This window comes from Egretta garzetta, unplaced genomic scaffold (genome assembly GCF_000687185.1).
Source record: "Egretta garzetta isolate BGI_Z169 unplaced genomic scaffold, ASM68718v1 scaffold231, whole genome shotgun sequence".
Classification (NCBI taxonomy): domain Eukaryota; kingdom Metazoa; phylum Chordata; class Aves; order Pelecaniformes; family Ardeidae; genus Egretta; species Egretta garzetta.
In genome coordinates, this window is record NW_009258727.1 from 1,761,137 (window position 1) to 1,776,863 (window position 15,727).

At 36.9% G+C, this 15,727-nt stretch overlaps 1 protein-coding gene across 5 annotated transcripts in view; it reads right to left on the reverse strand.

The window, feature by feature from the left end:
• Window positions 1-15,727, reverse strand: part of EPHA7 (EPH receptor A7) — a 161,965-nt gene that overhangs the window by 15,705 nt on the left and 130,533 nt on the right. For 3 of the 5 annotated variants that reach the window (XM_035888758.1, XM_035888761.1, XM_035888759.1), the window contains exons 8-13: window positions 15,564-15,619; window positions 11,566-11,691; window positions 7,481-7,666; window positions 6,859-6,920; window positions 5,642-5,851; window positions 4,426-4,575 (exon numbers count right to left, since the gene is read on the reverse strand). In XM_035888758.1, coding sequence (XP_035744651.1) covers window positions 4,426-4,575; window positions 5,642-5,851; window positions 6,859-6,920; window positions 7,481-7,666; window positions 11,566-11,691; window positions 15,564-15,619 — 790 coding nt within the window. The remainder of the gene's footprint in view (window positions 1-4,425; window positions 4,576-5,641; window positions 5,852-6,858; window positions 6,921-7,480; window positions 7,667-11,565; window positions 11,692-15,563; window positions 15,620-15,727) is intronic. The other 2 variants (XM_035888762.1, XM_035888760.1) reach the window with 1 other exon arrangement.

The window sequence follows — 15,727 nt, forward strand, 5'->3', positions numbered from 1 at the left end:
AGAGTGTGTGGTAGAAGCAACTGACTTGAAAATGGATAGGGACCTGTGCATGCACATATAAAATACAAAAAGCCTGAAGAGATTATAAAAGGATCCAAGAAAAATGTTTAGCAGACAGAAATTGTTAGGGAAAAGGTTGTATTCTATGTCTAGCCACGTTACATTAATGATAAAGTAGCAGAAATGTGCTATGTGAGAGAGGAAGACCTGGCTGAAAGATATTTTAATATATCGCCTAAACAGAAAGTTAGATTTAATAAGAGATGCTGCTAGATGATGATATGATCAAAGGAGAGCATAAATGTCTGAACCAAGAATTACACCCACCCGTTGACTTCCTTAGCCAAGTCCATTTGGATTTAAGAAAAAATAAAAATGGGTGAAGTAAAATCACAGGAAACTGCTGTAAAGCTTGAGGGCAGGATAAGAAAGCATACCAGGAAGCAAGGCAGATAAGAAAGGCTTGTGAAAAAGGGCTAAAATGCCGTTTTGGGGGATCTCAAGTACAGTGACATTGACCGACATAGCAGTATTAGAATTGCTAAGGAAGGGTGCTTGTTCCTGAAGGGTAGTGCATAGGACTGTCTTCTCCCTCAGTTTGTACAGAAAGAAAGATCAGAAGCTGTTCTGGATGTAGCCCCAGGAAGTAGATCTGGTATGATAAATAAATTTGGTGAATATCCAGGGTTTAGTGAAAATAATAACCTCAGATAGAAAATATTCCATAGATTGTGTGAGAAAATGCAAAAGCAGTGGACTGAAAAGTAGACAGAAGCACTAAGAATACAAAATGACCTTCAAAAAGCTGGCTGAAATCCATGATTGTATCAAAACCTTTTGCAGAAAAGAAGTTTCATGAGAAAAGGAGGCATAGACCAGTGGTACGGCACTTACTGCAGGTTTGTGTCCCAGAATGTCCTTCTGACCTCGGGGAAGATGCTTCATCTCCCTGGGCCTCAGCTTTCTATATGTACATTTAGAATGACAGCACTGTCCTACAACTCAAAAATGACTGAGAAATATTCAATTCCTGCAGTAATACCTACACCTTGAAGAATGAGCACCGTGACCTTTTAGAGACAGTGAAGTTATCTGTCAGACAGGGTGGGGAGAGAGGTTTTCTGCAGAAGAATGGGGAAATTGGAAGAAAAATACTATATAGGAAAGAAAATGTTAACAGTAACATTTAAGCTCTTTTAGATCAGTGTTAATAGGGAAAAGCAAAAGAACAGCTCCTTATGCTTAGAAGTAGTAGTGGAATAAAAGTGAAAAATAAGATACAGTGTGTAAAGGTGTGTTATGAAAAGTAATGCAGAAATTTCTGACCTTCTAAAAGGTAAAAGGTATTAAACCCTTTGTGCATCCTACATATGATTTGCTATAAACGAAGCAGTTGCTTAAGAGGTCAGAATGCAGAGACAATCAATGAGGAATTAAAAAGCAGGTAACACTAACAGCAACACAATCACCAAAATATCTAAGACTCTTAAAACTGGCAAACCATCTAGAAGACTATACACAAGAGTGTAAGGGATAGTGAAAACATGAATGAAAGAATTGTGAACAGGACTTTTCCACGTTCATGATGATCTGTAGAGAAACCTGAAGAGAGGTGGGAATCAAGATGATGATATTATTTGTAAAAGACTTTGGGGATACTGCAGAATCAGCTTCTTTGATATGTATTTGTCCTCAGGCTCTGGAATGGGCTGCCCAGGGAGGTGGTCGAGTCCCCATCCTTGGAGGTATTTAAAAGAAGGATAGATGAGGTGCTTAGGGATATGGTTTAGTGGTGGGATGGCAGGGTTAGGTTAACGGTTGGACTCGATGATCTTAAAGGTCTTTTCCAACCAAAGCGATTCTATGATTCTATGATTCTATTCTGAGCAAGAAGGATGAAACTGGGCAATATAAAATAATGGGTTAGCTAGAGATGGATGGAATTGCTGGCAATATCCAAAACATTGAAAAAACATTCTAAAATATTGATAAGTAAAGTTTCTTTTTAAAAAAAAAAAAGTTTGTACAAAACTCCAGCACTTTGAAGGGTACTACAAGTGTCTACTCTGCTAAGAAAGTTGGGGATGGGGTTCTAAAAATCAGTACTTCGAGATAATGAAACAGATGCAGGATTTTATTTTTTTTTAAATAAGCAAAGCTACAAAGAGAACACAGTTGGAGTCCTTACTAATAGAATTGATTTATATTATTTACACTTCCCACAATTTGTTTTTCAAATTCTGCTTTTGCTGCAAAAAGAGAAAAAGGGAATACTGTTGAGAGTCGAGTATGTTTTTATCATAATCAGGCTATCTGAAGACATAAAGTAGATTAAAGGAGGGCCAGGCCTGTTCACTGTATATACTGGTTGCCAGCAAAGAAGTGTTAAATACGGGTAACGGGACAATGTAATGCTGTCACTCTGCTTGTGGGTATATAATAATACTACTACTATAAATTAATAATCATAATAATTGTAATAAATCCAGGAGTACAGCAGAGAAAAAAATATGTAAGCCTAAACTCTTGCCCTCTTCAGAAGAACTAATCTGCACTAGGGTCAGTAACCGAATGAGAGCAAGAACCAGCAGACGCCAGCAGTCTAATAGGGGAATAGGGTAAAGTGTGGCAGTTTGAGGGCTGCAGTTACCAGCAAGCATTATGCTGAGGGGAGACCACTGCTCAGAGAGGTTGGGGGGACTCTGTGTATTATCTGTGCTCAGCCCACCATGCCTCCGTGGGCAGCTTGTAGGATGAGTGTTCTTCTGGTGCACCCTAGCTCCAAGTTGCTGCTAAAAGGATGACTTTTGCTTAAAAAGAGATCACAACACAAATTTGTATCCTCCATTGATCTAGAACAATGACTTAAAGGAAGAGGGGCAGAATTAAATAAATGCTATCTAAAGATCCAAAGTCGGGGAGACATATATTTTAGGAGATCTGATCTGGTCTATGACTACACCAGCATCCACTTTTAGTAAAATGAGACACTTAAGTTATATAAACTTCCTGAGTGTATATGCAAGATTAGAAGAGACACATTTAGCATTTTTTATTCCAGTTAAACCCCCATTGGAAACTGTGAAGGAGAATTAATAACTAATCATAAGATAATTCTGAATTTTTGCATCGTGGATTTATCTATGGGATTGGTAGGATGTGTATATATTTTGGAAGGTATGTTTCAGGACACGTTTGAAGATCACAGTATACAAGAATATTTGAAATTATTTTACCAAGCAATTGATGCATTTTTTAACTATGTGGTATTGAAGATTATTATGTTAGATGCTAAAAAGAGATGAAGCTGCAAGAAGTGGTAATTAGCTGTTTTATGAAAAAGGTTCATTCATGCACTCTACTTGTGGTTTTCAGTAGACGGAATACTTTGCAAAATCCAACAAGCATGAAGATACTAAAATTTCTCCACTATTTAAAAGTTTTTCCTTATTGTTCCCTGAAAGATAGGTAAGGTTTGCCTTTGAGGCATCTTCTATTCCTGTCAGACTTCTTTTATGTTTGAATCTAGTACAGAAGGAAGGTGTCAAAAGAAATGAAACTCTACTGGGTGTCTAGGGAATGTAAATATTTCTCTTTCTCTGCCCCAAGGACTTGTTTGCCCATATTTTGACAGTCCATGAAATCTTTGACACTGAGACCTGTCAAATATTAACAACTTTGCACTGTGCCAAACTGACTCATCATTTACACTTTTCTTTTTTTTTTCAACTTTGATGTCGATCACTCAATCAAAAAATAAAATAATAATAATAAAAAAATTCAAGCCCCCAACCTGAAGAACTTTAAATGAGACTCTTTCTGACATCTTTCTCACCTGCATGGCTTTTTCCTGTGTACTTTCTATATTAATAGATACTTCTGTCAGAAATCAAGATTAACACCCATCTGTTCTATAACCGCTGACCTGTTGCTCTGGGTCATATTTTATGCAGAAAACGGTATTGTTAAATCAGCATAATTAACTTGAAAAAGCCAAAGTAGGTCATTAACTGCCACTCATATTTTTAAGAACTTTTTTCAACTGATTAATCACTGCTCTGAGGTCAGAAACCTCAGAATTATTTTTTATCAGAAAAAAAATAATTTCTTCTATGCTTAAGTGTAATAAAGTGAAGAGTACATATTACTATTCTTGATGTTCTAATTTTACTCGATACTCAGGACAGAAACCTACAACATTGACATGGCAGAAGAACGATTTAAAGATTTAGGTAAAAACTGAAAGCTTTGTAACTTTCTCATTTTGTGATAACCCTATGGTATTTTGATAAATCTTATTTTAAACCAACATTGTATGCATGTATAGCGAAACACATTGTAGGTGTTTACAACACACAATTTTTGGTTTTTTATCACACACACACATACACTCTCATGCTCAAAACCAGACAAAGTATAACCTACATCTTGATTTGACATGTCCCAGTAAGGCCGTTCTCCATAAGACATTACTTCCCACATCACTATTCCGTAACTCCACACATCACTGGCCGATGTAAATTTGCGGTACTGGATGGCCTCTGGAGCTGTCCATCTCACTGGAATTTTTCCACCCTATGAAAAAAAAAGGAAAGAGAAAGTTCTGGGTTTTTTCTCCACAAAATTTCCATATCATCTTCTGTAGGCTGCATTTATAATTACTTCCATCAACATCAAAAGAGGCACTTATATGGTCCACTATAGTTGAACGATTGCAGAATTTTCAAAGGAGTCAAAGGAAGTTTAAGCACTTAAAACATTTGGACTACAGAAACTTAGACACCTGTCTAAGCTAAGTTGCATGCATTTCTCTGGAAGCGCTTATCTCTCCATTGATTTTAAGGGGCTCCTTAGATGTCTGATTTACTCTAGTCATTTAACTCCTGGCTGGCTGAAGCTAGGTGAGGGGAATCTCATCCTGTGCATACAAATCCCATTGATTCATCATATGGCTCCTCTGAAATCTTGCTCTGACATTTTAAAACCAGGATCCCACTTAGAGCCCAGCAGCAGGATTGACAGCCATGAACACCAGTGTGGTTTCCTGGATCCCTGCGCCTGTCGGAGCAGATTCCAGGGGCCCCTCCTTCCCTCAGCATGAGAAAATAGGTACAGCGAGGCCCCACGGGTGGGAAAGTAGAGCTGGCTCAACAAAAGAATAAAGAGCATAGTGTGCCCGATGAATGCTTGTTTAAGAAAAGCATCCCACCCAAAAGCAAGGGAAAATACAGAAGTTGAGCTTTGTCACAGTCTAGCCTCAAGCTAGTCAACTTTTTGGTGAGATAAAATCTAGTTTGAAAAATAGTAATAGCCTACAAATATTTTAATTAACTCATAGTAAATGAGATGATTAAAATCTTTATGGGTAGAACTTCCATATTTTTTCAAACAGAAAATCATGGGGAAGTCAATAATGAAGATAATGTGCAAATTCTTTAGTACTTTACCAAATAAAAATGTATGTTCTTACAAAACTATCAGTCCCTAATTGGAGCCAGATTTCTGCAGAGACTCTTTTCCTTTTGACTGGTTAACGTTTCTCAAGCAATTAATGTGTTTCTCTTAACTATACTCTCTAGAAGATACCCTGCTTCTTAATAATCACATCTCAAAACTACTAAAACCCATCGATTTCTCTTACGGTAGTAGTGTAGACAGCCTCTGGATCATCCTCTATAACTCTGGAAAGGCCAAAGTCTGACACTTTACAAACAAGGTTGCTGTTGACAAGAATATTGCGTGCTGCAAGATCCCTGTGTACATATCCCATATCGGCCAAATATCTCATTCCAGCAGCAATTCCTCTCAACATTCCCACTAGCTGAATGACTGTAAATTGCCCATCATGTTTCTGGAGGGAAGAAAGGAGCAGCAATTCTTGTTAGTATAGCTGAGAAGAGAAATAAGAATTAGTTTTACAACTTTAGCTTTCTACTTATTTACTACTTCTGTGGCAATTCATCCTGGAGCAAAGAAACTCACTTCAAACACAAGTTTTATTTTCTTCAAAGATAAAGCAGTACATCCAGTTAAGAAATGTGTGAGTGGATAATCTACTAGAAGCAACAGAACTTGCTAATCACTATAAATTTCTGGCTAAGTCATGGCAAGTCTCTTCTAAGAGAGATTACCTGATGCACAGCTCCTTATAGTTTGCCTCTATGCTCTTCATCTCTCAGCATAAAGATTTGTATCAAGAAAATAAGAACTACCTCCTTTTAGAACACTAGCTACTGATAATTTTATGCATAGCTTGGAGTTTATCAAACAAACATAATCTTTCTCTTCTCTATAGAGTGTTTATACATCATTTCACACTGTCCTGTACACCTGGTAAGGAATCAGAACTGGCCAGTTCAGAACACACACTCAAAAAATGCTAAATTATTGTGAACTTGCATTTCTTTTTCCTTTGTTCTCTTAAACATGACCATAGTTCATTTAGGGACTCTTGTATGCTGATTTCCACCATGCTGACACAATAAAATTCTGCTCCCAGAAAGCAGAAGATTGGGCTTCAGGTATCAGTGATTTTAACTTCAGCTGGTGGCAATAATAAAACCCACCATGTCTATGCCACATTAAATCACTTAAATTCCTAGAATGTTCCCATGTGATCCTGTCTGATCCTCTCATTTCTGATCTGGTTTTGCTGAAATAATGTAGAGAACTGCTAGTGTTTGTCAAGCTCCATTTCAGCCTGAAAACCATTTTAAATATATGAATATCATGCATGTATACATATATATATATGCACATATATTGTGCCATATTTTAAAAAATGTCAATATATAATATAACATATATTGTATATATTACTTAAAATACATTTATATATGTTTTCGTTTTGGTACTCACCCTAAGAAATGCATCTAAGGCCCCATTCTCCATGTATTCTATTACAATCATGACTGGTTTCCCTGAAAGAAGACAGATTTTGTTTGAGAAACTGTAACATAAATGGAGTGCCTTTTTTGATAAAACGCATGTTATTCCTTTGAAGGACTGAATCATTGAGACAACGAACATTTGTGAGGCCTCCAGCACTGTTACTGAGCTCTAATAAGTTCTTAAATGTCTGCATGGAACGTGGTCATGATTCACAAAATTAAACCATACAAATCAAAACGTCAGTGTGTTCTCCTAACTCCTGCTGTGTGGACAGGACTCTCGAATAATGACACTTCAGATAATATGAAAGGACATAAGAAACCTTATCTCTCTGCATGGACTTTGAGGCTAAGTTAAACTAGAAAAATAATATATTTCAAAGTACTTCATGTTTTAATCATGCATGCATCTTAATTTTTTTCCTCAGGTTGTAGCACAAAGTAAGTATTGTTTTAGTTAGTTACGCATCAGGAGAAAATCCATTAGGAGTGTGGAGCCGGTTTATAATTTGAATCTTTGACCATGAGTAAGCTGAAGTAATTTTTGCCATTATGTTGTTATCTGACTGACAGATCGAGCCACTGCTTACCTCTGGTAACGACCCCTTCTAAGTGAACAACATTGGGGTGGTCAAACTGTCCCATGATGCTTGCTTCACACAGGAAATCTCTCCTTTGCTTTTCAGTGTAGCCAACTTTCAGAGTTTTTATGGCTACTGCAACATCTCTCTTGCCAGGAAGCTTTAGACGTCCACTGCACACTTCACCAAACTCTCCTAAAAGGAAGCAGATCAACGCTGAACTACTCTGACTAGGATGTTGATATTCTTTTTAGGCCTTGAGTCAACTAGCCGTCTAAGTGTGGGTTCAAATTTAACATGTGAATGTTCGTATTTGAAATGGATTACTTAGGGACACAAAGACAGGCACGTGCTTTAAATGAATTGCTGACAAAGTACCTCACGGAGTAAACATTTCACGTTAAGCCAATCTACAGGACTGTTATTTGAGTCTTTTAAAAGACTTGTTAGTAATTTGTTATATTTTTTTCAAAAATAAGAAATAAAAATGAAGTAGCTTTCATAAGAAAATACTATTACAGAAATAGTAATACCATTTCTAAGTGAAAATGTCATTTTGTTCTACATGGGCTCCCCGCTATCTTTAGATTTGATGGGTTTTTTTCTTTCAAAAGGCAGCTCTTTCAGAGCTGCTTTTAATTTAACATCGTTATGGTGTTAAATGAAGCACTACACTATTACCTTCAAGCAGGATAATTTACTTTGCAGATTATGAAATGAAAGGTGTGACTTATAATAATTTTGTTACATTAAACAAACACAAGCAAATGCTAAAAGTTTGTAAAAGGATTCTAAACTAACAGACAATTGGAACTTGAAGAAGCATGTGAAAAAAATGGCCAAACAGCCAGCAAGAATACTAAAAAAAAGTCTCGACAACCATAATTTGGGAGAGAAGTAATTGGACTCCATCGGACAGGAAAGAGGATGGAAGCATGCGAGATGTGGAGCTGAATGGCAAAACATCTAGCTCACTATTATTGAGACTGTGAAAGATGTAAGGATTGTACCTTGCCTCACAGCCGTGTCAGCAAGAGAGAAAGAGAGACCCCCTATTCCGTAGTGAGGAAGAAAAATCTCCTGGGATATATAGGAGAAAAGGGTAGCAACATATCTTATGCTGAATAAAGGGGAACATCTCTTTGCAAAGAGAAAGATTAATTGCAAAAATATTTAATAAACTGGTACTTTGCAAATTTATCTGGAGTATGGGAGATATAGATCCAAGTGCCTTCTGCAAATCAAATCAAGTCTGAAATTTATCTCCTGCATACCTGTGGAGTGCCTTAACATTAAGCTATTGAGTATACACAAGTATGCAGACACACCTACATCCAAGACATGTTTTAAGGTGAGTGCTGAAAAAAATGATTGAATTATGAAAGACTACCACAGAGAGTTTGATTAGAGAATCCCTTTGGGACATAGGCTGAGGTCTTATTTGAGCAAATCTCCACTCAGCACAGCTGGTTTTACAAACCTCATAGGAGATGAGTGCATACAGAATCGAATGCCTCTTCAGCTTCTACCCTAGCTGAATTAAGGTTAGCTCCAATCAACTCCATGTACCTCTCTTAACACCGTGCTGTACCTGAGCTAACTGGCCAGGTACAACTGCTCCTTGGGTGCTGGAGTTGTGGTCTGAATATCCATCTCATAGCTATGAATACCATAATGCATAGCTGTTAGATACATAACAACTAGCTGTTCATGCCCTTATCTTGGTGCCTTAACCTCCCTCCTGCACTTCATTAGCAATACAGAGGACTATTAATGAATTCCACTAATCTCACTCACAGCTCCTTGCCACATGAACTTACTAGGGATAACAATTTTCTCTAGCAGTACCTTCCAAGACTGTTTTTGTTGCATGCGGAAAACAAGACGTGAGTATAAGTGTGTGTGTGTGTATGTGATACTTCAGAGCCAGGTAATTAGGATACTTGGCATGGGAGACACTAAGGCTTAACTCCCTTCCAGCTCTCTGTGATCTGATTTTGATCGATTTCCAAAAGCAGATCACTCACACTCAGGCAAACCAGAAACTCGAACTTCTGTGTTATTCTTCTATGCATTTCAGACCAGGATGCTAGCCAATGAACTACTTTTATTCCCAAGAAAATAGTATATTCAGCTGAAATGATGCCCCAAAAGGATCCAGAAAATATGACAACAAGAGTAGAATGCTGCACAGGCGCACAGCCACTAGCTCAGCATGTCAACAAGGAAGAGGCTGAAACAAAGAATGTGCGGTATGAACAAGGGCTCAACATAGTGGACACCATATTCTGTATCTGACAGGTGGCCACAGCGGGATGGTAATGAAAATGTTGGCAAGGAAAGCACATATCCCTCATGCAAATTGAGCACAAGCATACTTGCACCCTCTTTGTCTGAGAGAGACATGGCACTACTCAGTGGCTGATGTGGCCAGCATTGCTGATGAGTATTGAGACTGCTAAGTGGCTTTTCTGGTGCTGTCACTAGTAGAAATTTTATATTCTTCTTTGATGTATGAGCTTCAGCTGCTTCTTTGGGTCTTTAACATTCTATTGTTCCTGGACTGCATTTCATTTCACTCCTATTTGCTATCTACATCAACAGGTTAAAGTCATAGCTAAACCCCATACACAATATGCTTTCACCACAGCACTTCTAATTAACTTTCTTCAGAATGACTACTAACACATGTTATTTTTTTTGCTATCAGTTATAGTCATTAAAATCAAGAATAAATTCATCTGCAGTCAACAAAATTAACATTCTGGAATTACTCTGTCATAACAGTGAAAATACATTTTAAACTGTATACTCTTTGCAACTGAAGCATTTTCAGCATTTTCCTCAGAAAGCATCAGCAAAGTCGAACCGAATATATCTTTGTGCTCTGAACTGTGTTATGCTGGTAGTTTTTTAACTCAAAGCCAAAGATAAAGCTCAGTAGTTTTTCTGTGCTAATCTTGAATTTAAGTCTTGTATATTGTGTATTTATTAGAAGAGATGCTGCCATTCTAGCATCACAAAAATTATTAGTTAGCAAGGGCTGGATTCTTATGCTCTTACTCATCTGAAGGAATAATTAGCTCAGCAGTGTTGTTAATTTCAGTGGTACTACTCCTCGATTAAGACATGATTCAACATGAGTGAGGTTACTTTAAAGAGGCATTGTGAGTTCTAAGTGTAGAGATATTTCTTCTTCTCTTTTTAAATAATACCACAGTATGTAATTTACAGTGCATGCCAAACTACAGGGTGATTTAAAAAGTATTCTACTAATACTTTTATAAAACAACAGGAAAGCAAAAGAACATTTCCTCCAGGAATCCAAAGTATTTGATATTTTTCTTACCCACGGAAACTTAATTTCACGACATGGAGTAGTGCAATAAAAATGTCACATATCTTATTAATGTAAACAAATGAAACTGCCTTTTTAGAGCATGAACACCATGGCTTAAGTAGGTGGTAGACAGTTCAAGAGGAAGAAAAGCAATGTAATGCTGGTGCAATTACAATCAGTCATGAGAAGTTAAACAATAACTTTTTGTATTCATAAAATATCAAAAAGAAAAATGGTAGAACAAAAAACAGCCTTAGGGAAGATTTTGTTATACAGAAACAAGTCCTTTCTAGTCTCTATTTAAGACTTGGTGCTGCAGCCAGTTTTCCTTACTCACATGAACAAAAATTCAGAGGTCAAAAAGCCCTCTTGCAAAAGGAAAGCAAGCAGAATTTGCACTCATGCCTAACGCCTTTACTCTGACAGTAAATAATAGGCAGCAAAACTGGCCCCCTCCCCCTGATTACATTTTTTATAGCAGATACAGAATTAGAAACCCACAAGCTTTCAATGCCAAGCAAGACTCTTAATTCACTTATTTATTTAGGTTTTTGTTGTTGCCCCCCCTGCCCCCCCTGCCCCGGTTTGTTTTTACATTTTAGAAGCAAGTGCAGCTTCATTGCTCCTAACCACTCTGGCAAATGCAAAAAGTTCTTCTATACTTGAGGTATAATTATTTGCCTGTCATTATGATGTATGAGTTTCGATCCTGGCTAAATGGAACAGTTGAATCAGGAAGCCACGGCAGCCTTACCTGCACCAATCACACGCTCAATTTTAATACAAGAGGCATCTAGCTCCTTGGCGAATTGATGGACAGCTCTATTTGGGTCCTCGTAGGTTTCAGGGTCAATGTAGGTTTTGGTGCCTGGAAATTTAACTGTAATGATGTAAGAAAGCATGACTATGATGAAGCAAAGGCACTTATTGTGCAGTCAGCCCAGGAATTTCATTATGCAGAGTGCTCCTTGGAAGACTGAACCTGCTTCCACACTGCCTGAGTCAGAGCTGTTTGGAGAGGCAACCTTAGTTTTAGGCATCATCTGCAAGCATGCTGACACAAGTACACAATCCCACCTCTAAAAATGACTAACATAAGCACCTGCGTCTCCACCTTGACGTGAAAGAAGTAATAAATATTAAATAGTGCTCAATGGAATAAAATGCAAGGGTTGAGTGGGAGCAAAAATAAAGCAGGGTTAGTGGTATAAGAGCAGCAGAGGAGGTAAATCTTTCTTTTCTGTGTAAGGACAGCTTATCCTCTTTTCCCAGGTTGCGTAAACAGCACTTCTTTATGTTATCTCTGTCTTCTAGTGGGATTTGAAGGGCTCCTCTACCTACTTCAATTTGCTTAAACTATTGAATATACTATTATTTACAGACTGTGGCAATAGCCAAGCTAAACTATTCACGGCACTTAGAATGTATATCCTTAGGTATGTTTCTTGTACTAGAATACAAACAAGAGAAACACTTGTAGTCATCTTGTAAAGTCACAGAAAGGGAAAGTGGGCTCTGTGGCACAATTACTCCCTTTCTCAAGCACCTAAGTGAAAATTATGCAGCAACTTGGTTTCTGCTCCCTCTTTCTCCAGTATAGCACTTGGTGAAACTCAGGTAGTGTAGCGCTCTGGCCAGCAGGTAGTTTTTCCCCTTAGTTTGCTGCTGATTCAGGAAAATTATTATTTGCCCTTCTGGTGAAAGTAGAACAACCCTGGAAATCTATTAGCCAAGCAATTCTTTAGGCTCACAAGGATTACAGTCCTGAGCTTTAATTAAATCAGTGAATTAAAACTCAATATGAAAATGCAAGAATGTTCCTCTGCTAATTGATATACTGATACACAAGAATAGGGTCAAAAGTCAATACAAAACATAAATAATTTATGGTTGCTTTGTAATTTTTCAATTGAACATGAAATATATTAAATTTGAAAATAGCTTAATGATCACATGTATTTATGTTTCAGATGGTATTACTGACCAAAAAAACCCCAACCTTCATTAAAAAAAAAAAAACTAGAGAAATTGTTTGAGGAATATAATGGATTTACATCCAGAGAAATTATTTGAAATTTTGCCCAGATGTTATTATCTGCCATACTGTGTATTTAAATAGATGTTCTTCCAATTGTAATGATAATGCTACAATTTTTTTAAATGATAAATATTTATTTCTTAAAACCAAAAAGGACCAGGGAAATGAAAAGGAAGCAATAGGTTAACCTCCTATAATAGTGCTTTCATGAAGGGAGATGGAGACAGAGCCATCCCCTTGTGTTTGTGATAAGGGGCCTGGATTGGATGTAACCTTGCAAATCTCAAATGGGCCTCTGATGCTTCTTTATTCAAGCTGTCATAAAACATTTTGACAGGCCAAGGCTATCCTGGCATACCAACGTGAAATAGTGTTGGCCTGGATTTGAAGACATTGTTAGAAGAAAATGGTAGGAGGAAACCAAATATAAATCTGAATTGCTTGATTAAACTCCTCCATTGTACTTGTATGTTTAAGTGTAGCACTTGAGGTCACAGAGAGTTGAGGGGGACTGAAATGAAATATATGATACTCTATTACATACAGTGCTTTAAAACCTGCTTTAAAAAATGGTTACTTGCAAGTTTTTGTGTTAAGTAAGTGTTTGCTGTAAGTTATATTTTTGAAAACCCAGTCTGGTACCTCAGCAAAGAAGAGGGTCTAGATGCTATGGAGCGAAAAGACATGAAACTGGTGTTCATAGCTCCGTGAGCAAGCTGGTGACCACACAACTGGGTTCTGTCTCAGTGAAAAACTAGCTTGGCAAAGAGTGGCTTATATGTGGTGCTATGATTTTAAAAAGACTGTGTACGCTAACTGTTCTGGCTGATTTGCTGGATAACCAAATTTCTTGAAAGTAAAATGAGGGACATGAGCACTTATAAAGTCTCACCATTTCTGGATCAACTATAAATCATTAGATAGGAGTTTTCATATTAATTCATTTAGACTTTCACTGAAACAAAATATGTCACAGAGAACGGAGATGAGTAAAGGAATTATTTAGCTAGCATATACCTTTGTTTATGTACTGAAATACAAGAATACACAGCCGATCGTTTCCTTCAAGGACATAATGGGGATTTTAAAAGTGAAAGCAGTAGCTCTTCTGAAGATGTGAAAAGCTTATAATGCATCTAGGAGAGGCAAATTTCAAATCCATCACTACCAGAACAGTAACATTCAAGCAGCATCAGATTTTTGATGAATTCTTTAAAATCAGGTACACTGCAAAGTGCATAATAAATAATACTTATCCCATTATTATTATTTTCCACCTTTCTCACACAGATTATTAATTGATTGACTAAAGCCGCAATGATGTCACTGCTTAGTTTAATACTCACTGCATTTAAACAAAATTATGTAGGTAGCAACACACTCAAACTCAGGGACCATGAACAAATACCAGCTGATCTGATTTTTTCAGGGCAGAAAGGTGAAACAGAAACCTTGATCTTATTTTGAGTGGAACTTGTGCTAAAACTACTTGTTTAAAGAAGTGTGCTTTAGGAAGATGCTACAAATTTGTGACTAGTGGCTATTTCATTCTCCATGTGACATTACATTCCGATAATAGCTCATGATTTTAACATACCTAAAACAAGAAAAAACATATTTTTTTCATAAAAAAAAAATCTAATGGATTTAAGCTACAGCTGCAATTATTGGTAGACAAGAAAGGCTACATACAGCACAGCATGACTAAATGGCAAGTTCTATTGATACAAGAGTTATCAAGTATGGGAGATGACTGGAAACCCAGGCATTGTTTTGTGTCAGAACTTATATTCAGTTTAATTCTATTATGTGATTTTGCAATTTTGGATGCTCGAAATCAATTTGCTACTTATTTTTTCCTATACTTCCTTAGTTAATGACAGATTCTAAAAGAAATTTAAACATTTTTAATTTCTCATGTCAAAACGATACTACAACTGAAATACAAAAGGGCTAAAATAAGAAAGTTTTTTAAACAATATTTTGATAAAACTGAAACTATAAGTTTGCATAAGACTTTCTCTCCCCTTAAATTTTCAGTTGTCATTAACCTGAGAAAGATGTATTTTACTGAATTTTCCCAGGGTTCTAGCATAAGTTCAGATGGTAGCTGTGATTTTAACAAAACAGGTTTTAGGTGCTACTCTTAGCTAGGCAAGTGATTCTAGAACAGAGAACAGTAAAGAAGTAGCTGACCTTTTTTTTCATAGTAAATATTCTGTTTTTAAGGACATAGGTTTTGTAAATATTGATGCTACAGTATTCACAGTAGCAGAAAACAGCTTTTGAGCAGAACGGCTTCATTGTTAGGGTGATGCAGTGACCCACACTTTCTTTATCTGAAGTTTGCCTGAGGTAACGATCTTACAGTCATTTAGCCAAAGGTCTCTCAAATACTGCACCTCAGAGGGATCATTAGGATGGTGTGAAACATGTATTCAAAGCAACCAAAGGAAAAAAAAAATGCAGAATGAAAACAACAGTATATCATACACATGTATAGAAATAAAACCGTCTGTGTGAGCCATGTTGACTTTAATGTGCATTCTTTTTGCGTAGGTCACATATTTACAGTGTTTAACTTCCCACTTGCTATTTACACAGCATTTTTTAATTTCTTATGGCTTTGTCTTTCATAGAGTGTTGTGTTACTCTGGTCTACACTATTGCAGTTGGGAGGTTTTGAAAGGGGAAAAAAAAAGCAAAACACTTACAATGAAAGTAAAGCTCTTCATCCCCTTCTTGATCAGCTTTGCTATAGCCACAGTGCCTGAAAAGAAAGAAAGACGCCCGTTTTACTGGTAAATAATGATTTACTTCCTCACATCTAAAGTCCTGACAACATCAGTTCTGCAGGTTGGGATTTTCAGGCACTGAG